The sequence below is a fragment of the Gobius niger genome, assembly GCF_951799975.1.
Source record: "Gobius niger genome assembly, chromosome: 14".
NCBI lineage: Eukaryota > Metazoa > Chordata > Actinopteri > Gobiiformes > Gobiidae > Gobius > Gobius niger.
Genome location: NC_136865.1, coordinates 20,608,091 through 20,615,686, shown reverse-complemented (window position 1 = coordinate 20,615,686; position 7,596 = coordinate 20,608,091). Strand labels below are relative to the sequence as shown.

General features: G+C 40.6%; 1 protein-coding gene across 1 annotated transcript; it reads left to right on the top strand.

Moving 5' to 3' along the window:
• Positions 1–336: 336 nt before the first annotated feature.
• Positions 337–7,160, top strand: scamp3 (secretory carrier membrane protein 3). Its single transcript, XM_079570717.1, has 9 exons — positions 337–733; positions 904–987; positions 2,698–2,814; positions 3,359–3,479; positions 3,600–3,728; positions 4,399–4,558; positions 4,637–4,738; positions 4,815–4,932; positions 5,819–7,160. The coding sequence occupies exons 1-9, from the start codon at positions 713–715 to the stop codon at positions 5,975–5,977; spliced, it is 1,011 nt and encodes a 336-aa protein (XP_079426843.1). The 5' UTR covers positions 337–712; the 3' UTR covers positions 5,978–7,160.
• The last annotated feature ends 436 nt before the right edge of the window (positions 7,161–7,596 follow it).

Sequence of the window (7,596 nt, the reverse complement as noted above, 5' to 3'; positions counted from 1 at the left end):
CCTACTGGAAAATAAGAATAATACATTACGTGAAAGTTCAGTAGGCCTTCAGAATTACTAAAATTGTTATTAGTCGACTTTATTTACCTCATTATTAAGGACTTAAAACTGGCTCTTCTGGCCCTAATGCCATTGTTCTTGCTTGGTATTTGTGCAGGCCAAATCAGTGTGAAAATTATGTATTCCTTCTTTATTTGCTGTAACAACATATATTTTGTCTAACAGCATAAAACAAACAGCCAGGCACTGTAATAAATAGAAATAATGACAGATATGAAACTGTACCACGCCTTCCGGACCTCACGTGCTCCTGTGCTGCAGCTGTCACATGACCGCGTGGTTTCGCTCTGACTTCCTGTTCGCCTTCCTGCGACCGAAAAACATCAGCGATATTCATAATGCGGTGACGCTGCGCACTCCCCCAGGGTAGTTTAGTGTTGTCAGAGCAAATGGTCGCGTATTGAGTCGTGTGCTGCTTTTAAAGTGCGCAGAAACTGATTTTGTTTACCTTGGCTTCGTGGACACAGCGTCTCTTTACGTTTGGGGTCGGAACGAGACGCTGCATTTGATAAACAAGACGGAAGCCAGCTGCCAATTTCCCTTTTGCCAACTTCAGCTTTATCATACGCGGAAAGGAAGTGGTGTCGACTCGTTCTTACACGACTAAAGCCTTTATCAATTATAATCAAGCTACGCCAGCTTCATAGACCCCATGGAAGACAACCCTTTTCAGGTAATGTACTGTAACTGTCTGATCACGCTTTGTAATGGCTGGCATGTTGGAGCTCATGTGACGTCTTAGGCCTCTGTTTCACCCACTTGTAGCTGTCTAAAATTACAATCTTTGCACTATAGCTTGCTGTAAAATTATGATGTACATTTTTGCTGTTTGTATCAATGCAGGACCCTGCAGTGGTCCAGCACAGCAGTACCACCGGATATGCCACATTGGACCTTTACAACCCGTTTGATAATGGAGCTCCTGGGGTAAGGAATATTCTTGTTGAGACTTTATGGTTAGGATAACGGCCTTTATTCGTGAATGCAGCCCTAGTGGGCAATGCTATTTGATTTGGGACAGATTTAATAAAATGTGATGAGATAAGATCTAATATTTGCCACATGCACAGTCATACTGACTCATAGGTTATAGGGTTATAGGGTATAGGGTATAGGTTGCTGCAAAATATTCCAAAGTCAATGGATATGAACCACATCATCTGAAAGGGCTTGAAAAGACTTTTCTGATGATACCCCTTTGTCATAAATAGAAAGGAAGTTACAGCACTTATTGTATTGTCTAATTGGGCCCAATCATGGCAACTCACTTTAATGGAAAAACATAGTAAAATTAAATCTGTAGCTTTTTTTTTTACTATTACTATTTTTTAAAATGGTGACAATAGGATTGTTTTAGCGAACGGGTTTGGAGCCCCATATCTGGTGATTTTATGACCACTTCAATGCAACAGAGTCGACGGCACCAACAAAAAATAACATTTATCGTTGTCAGATTGCAATGACATTTCACCAGTATGTGGTTGAAATATTGTATTACCATCCTACCTACTTTTGATGAAATCCTATTCGTCTGGTCTGTGTTTTTTGGGGTGCCAAAGTTGACCGAAATTTTGAAAGCTGGGGTATCAAACAAAATTCAGCATGGAACAGAATGAATCCTAAACGAGGCGGAAGTAGAGGGTTTCATCTGCGTCATGGCGAGATTGATGATGACCCCCACCATACCTGACTGGGTGTAGGTGAATATGGAACAACATGGCGGCCGTGATCTCGGGATAGCAGCATACCTACATAGTACAATGTACATTGAAATGTGGTTTTGCAACTGTTTCCAAACAATAATATTCTTGCATTGAAGAGCAGATCACACAGCGCACAATCATATCTTAACTTTAAAACATTGTATTTAGGATTGCTGAATGTTTTTTTTTTGCAATAGAATAAGTCGTAAGTTGTAGGAGCGAAAGCAAGGTGCAAATCAGAAGCCATGTGTCAAAACCTCATCAAGGAAGGAAATGAATGCTTAGCCTATGCGGCTTTATAAACATGACAAAAATCAATATCTTGATGAGACCGACCAGCAGAAGCAGCGAGTGGGTAAAAATGTATTTGTGCGTGGAGCTGAATTAAACATAAAAAACAATGAATCGCAACATGACGATCTCTTCATAGCAGATGGTCATGGAGATCAGAGATCATATTGCATTTTAGCCCAGCCCTAATCACAAACATCTATTGTCTAAATTAAATGTTGGAACAACAATTAAGCAAGCAAAGCAGAAAACCCCTACACAAATATGAAAAAATCCAGTTGGTTCACTCTCTGACATTTGCTGCAGCTGTAGAGCAGCTCATGTCAGAAAAACTTTCAATAGGCCTAAACGGAAAAACGCCTCTATCCCTTTTGTTTAAATATGTAAAAATGTAAAGTGAAGAATGATTTCTCTACACAAACAGAGAGGGGTTTTGTACTAAAAAGGGGGGACAATATCTTAGCACTTTAACATGTGTTTAGATCACGGATAGGAGTTTATATGCTCTCAGACATGCCCCTGTGTACTTATGATTAGATGATGTGATTTATACGTATTCCAATGTTGTTTGTGTTCGCCTTTACTTCAATGTTCATGTTTATGAGGCCACCATCGAGCACAATTGTGTTTTGCTTATTTTCAGCCTCCACCTCCGTATGAACCCACACCTCCTGCTGCTCCCCCAACAGTCCCAGCCACAACACCCCCATCAAGGACCACCCCCACTGAACCTCGCAACTATGGCTCCTACAACAGCCAGGTATAAATCATCAACTCCTAAACTGTTGATTATTAATAAAGTATCCAGTGGTATGGAGACAAAGTTAAGCTGTTAGTTTTCTCACCTCACAACTGTAAGGTTAAAAACTTGGATCTTATAGTGTATGTTATGACGATGATGAGGACCCCCTCGAAGAAGAGAGGGGTCCAAGGGGTTATTCCTCTTTATAAATAAATTTCAAGTGTTAATGTTTTCTCTGTGTTTGGGTGGGTTTTCTCTGTGTTTGCCTTCAACCTAAAACATGCCAAAACCTCCCTCACTCACTATATGGGGAATGGTCTCTGCTCCTGATAAGTCACCCCGATACTAATGAACGATGGGTAGATTGAAGAGCACAAATAACAAACCTATAATAAAGTGTCATAACTTAAACCCCTCTTTGTCCATGTAACTTGATTGCCATGCCTCCTGCAGGTCAGACTCGAATCGAAAGAAATCTCCTGTTAGACAATCAATATGGATGACTTGTAAAGCAAACTAAATCACATCATTCAACACAGATTGATGACTGTGCCTTATTTAGGCTGCTGTGAATGCGACAACTGCAGAACTATTGAAGAAACAGGAGGAGCTGGAGAAAAAGGCCAAAGAACTGGAGCGGAGAGAACGGGAGCTTCAGTCACACAGCCTTGGACCTGGAGCAGGTACGAAGGGAAATATTACACCACGTAACATATCAATGGCCACAGAACATATAATTTGGCATCAGCAACAGTGTGTGTGTAGTGTGTTAATATGAAAATGTCTGTCTCTGTTTTTCTCAGAGCGACAGAAAAACTGGCCTCCTCTTCCCTCCTTTTGCCCCGTGGGACCCTGCTTTTACCAGGACATCAATGTGGAGATCGCCCAACGCTTCCAACGCATCGTCACCATCATGTACTACTTCTGGCTCTGTAAGTTTATTCGTATATGTTATAGTTGATGCCACTCTAGCAACATTACACCTACTACTTCTAGTTATGTTGCTTGTGTGATAAAAATGTAGCTTCTGTAAGAAAGCAACTCGGCACTGCAAATGCATTTGAGCAAAAATGGCTGCTCTGAAATCTCTAATGTTTGTTTGAGACTCTTGACACTTGACTGTGAGGTCACCTCTACTGTAGATCGCACACACTACAACTGTCTCATGCCGGAATGTAAAATAAGATGTACCCAATACATTCCCCCCCCTTCTGAATACATTCTTGTTTCTAATAAAATCGGATACCACAGGACCACTTTTTTCTTTCCACTGGTATTTGGAATTTACTCTGTTAAGTCATATGTACGATGTACATTGTACAACACTGGAATTTGGTGAGAGTGGGGCTTTACTTGGGGCGACACTTGGGAGGTTCAGTACCTGTACCTGCGTGAAGCGAACTTTCCTGCAGGCCAAAAAGAAGTTGCGCTTCTACAAGAAATGTTGTGTGCAAGAAATGTTGTGTGCCAGAAGAAACTCCAATGGGGTTGATGGTTTCATAAATATACTATGTGCTGGTACAAAGCATTGATCAACTCCTCTAATGTATACATTTTTATGCAAGTTTTAACATAAACTAATGTCATTGTTGATGTTTCCAGTTTGCACAGCAAATCTACTTTTGAACCTGATCTCATCTCTCGCTGCGTTTTGTGTGAGTACTGACACTGGAGTGGGCTTCGGTCTCGCCATCCTCTGGGCACTCCTCTTCACGCCATGCTCCTTTGTTTGCTGGTTCCGACCCGTGTATAAAGCTTTTAGGTGAGTCAAATTAACAAACAAGTCCATTGATCATTTGTAAATTCCCCAGCATTAACTCCACTGTTCATTTTCTTACAGGAGTGACAGCTCGGTCAACTTCTTTTTCTTTTTCTTTGTATTCTTTGCGCATTGTGGCATGTCTGTTATTGAAGCCATTGGGATTCCAGGAGCCGGTTTCAGGTATGATTGTGTAAAAAGGGTTTGGTATTTTGCATATATATATAATATATATATAATATATTTTATACTTCCTCAGTGGATGGATTGTGGCTTTGGTCGGGCTGAGAGTAAATATTGGAGTCGGAGTGATCATGATTATCAATGCCCTATTTTTCAACGCTCAGGCCGTGATGGGCATTTTCCTGTTAAAGAGGGTAAATAATGTCTTTAAGCTTACTGCATCAACTTTGTGTGTGGATGTGTGGCTGAATCTGAATTAATCCTGACTTCTGAATTGTTGTGAGAGTTTGTCCTGTACGTGTATGACATGTATAACTTAACAAGGATTCAAGGAAGTGGGATTTGGGAGTAATAATAATACATTGGTTTTATATAGTATATAGAGCTTTTCTGGACACTCATAGACACTTAAAATCGCATTATTCATTCACTCCATACTGGTAAGCTACTATTGTAGCCACAGCTGCCCCAGGGTTAGCAAGGCTACCAGTTTGCACCATCGGCCCCTTCGACCAAAGCCAACCACTCACAGGCTACATTCACCCCAGGCCTTCCTGGTGTTCCCAAACGGTCTCCCATCCAAGTACCGACCAGGCTCTGCCCTGCTTAGCTTCCGAGATCTGACGGGATCGGGCAGAGCAAAGGCACCTCACATTTAGTTATTGGGAAAAATAAGTATTATTGTCTATTCCTCCTCATATAAAGCACACAGAGAATTGAACATTTTTAATAGGTTTATGGTAGTTCTTCACACTTCACATTAGCATTCCAAACACGAGATTTAAAAAGAGATAGTTCAGCCTCCAGGGAAGCCTGGTTACTCTTTGCAAAAGCTGAGCGATGTGTTCATTGGGATGAAGCTCAACAAGAACAGGAAAATGGAAATGATGTGATGGATTAAGTTGGATTGTTCTTGGATTGGAGTGTATTTGCATATCATTATTATCTTGCTTGTCAACATTTGGTGCGTAACAAAAGCCCCGTGCTATTATCAAGTTATGGGTATCGGTTTCACCCACACAATGTGCATAATAAGACTATGATTAACTGTGTGTATCGTATCTCTCGTCCTTTATTCAGATCCACAGTATGTACCGGCAGACCGATGCCAGCTTTCAGAAGGCCCAGGCAGAGTTCGCCACTGGGGTCATGTCCAACCAGGCCGTACGTCAAGCGGCTGCCAACGCTGCTGCCAGCGCTGCCACCAACGCCGCTCAGGGGGCATTCACGGCACCATGATCAAAAGAAACAGAAGTCTGAAGTGTGGGTAGGATGTACAGCTTTAAAAAGTGGCCGTTGGATTCTCTAACTTTATTTATTATGACAGGAGTGATAACAATTTGAAGGGCGGGGCTGAAACTGGCCCTATGCATAAAAGTAGAAGCATGTACTGGGCAGGTAGATTTACTACTGTTGGTTTTCATGTGGCACATAAAGTACACTGCCCGTCCCCCAAAATTTGTATGATCTGGGGTTGCTGCAGTTGGTTTTGGCTAAAGATTGAAGAAGGCCAACTTCTGGATATACTGAATGACCAGGTTTTCCACCCATGGATTTTTTTTTCTTCCCTGATGTCACTGGCATGTTCCAAGACGACATTGCCGGGATTCACCGTGCGCCACATTTAAAAGAGTTGTTCAGGGAGCATGAGACATTATTTTCACACACGGATTGGCTTCGAGAATTTGAATGTGCTCAACAAGTCATACTATCCCACCTTCATCAAAACACGATATTTGTGAAAAATTGATGCAGCCCTGATCAGATAGATTAATCTTTTGACATCACGGAAGATTATTATAACAATCGCACAGCAAATGTGTGTCATAATCAAAAGTTAGAGAGGTAAATATGGGAGTTTTTGAGAGGGTAGCAAATTTTTTTGGGGCCGGGCAGTGCATTTGGATAGTGTTTGACCATTTCGGCAAAGAAACCGTAAATACCGAAGTAGTAATCGATGCATTTACTCGTCCAATCATTGTCAAATCAGAACATTGTGTCAAAAGGGCCCTCAACTAATGTTACAATGTTACTTTGTTTTCAATGTTTTTCACTGCACTCGGAAAATCACAAAAGTGTGTCTGATAAAAGACTTTTATGTTGTTTGTATTGCATTAATTTCCTGCCATATGGACACTACATCTGCTGACACACTGCACCCTCTAAGACGTCATTATTGATAGGGTTAGGTTAATGAAAACTACTAGACAGTACTACTAACAGTATCATTTTGTTATTTTTGAGTGGCCATTTGAATCCAAAGATGGGCCATAACTATTCTGTCAGTAAAAATGATCACACCTAATTCCTAAAGACTTTGAGGACGTAGAGGATGGTTTGCTATATTGCCAAACAAGGGTCAGCATCTTAGTTATGTGTTGACTCAAAAATCAGGTAATGGGATCAAAAAGTACTGAGAAAATGCAAGGAACAAAAAAAGCGATGAAAGACATGGAAGGAAATGTTTTATATAGAAGAAAAAGTATGTGCCAAGTGATCAAGTCCGTGCTAACTTTATAATTTTGTTGAATTTTGTGCTGGAGGTTATATACTAAGCTGTAAATATGAAAGTACCGAGTTAAGCCTATGCTATTTCAAGTTTGCTAAAAGTTGTTTTGTTAATCTCTCAGAAGTAAACGCCTGGCATATTCCCACTTGTTGCCAAATCCTCTTTTAAACTGTGATGTGCTGTTTTTTTGGTTAAAAATTCACTGTTTTGTTGGTGTGTGAAGCTATTATTAAAAAGGTACAATTTTAGTTTTAATAAAATGACGATGACATGCTGAGTTTATTTGACAATTATCTATTTATCTGATACAAAAACGCACACAACACACACACAAAAATAAAACAGATGC

Excerpts from the sequence above, each read along its gene's own strand:
- scamp3 (XM_079570717.1), top strand. The coding sequence starts at position 713 with ATGGAAGACAACCCTTTTCAG. Across the intron at positions 988-2,697 it reads TTGATAATGGAGCTCCTGGG|CCTCCACCTCCGTATGAACC; the intron begins GTAAGGAATATT and ends GCTTATTTTCAG. Across the intron at positions 3,729-4,398 it reads CATGTACTACTTCTGGCTCT|TTTGCACAGCAAATCTACTT; the intron begins GTAAGTTTATTC and ends TGATGTTTCCAG.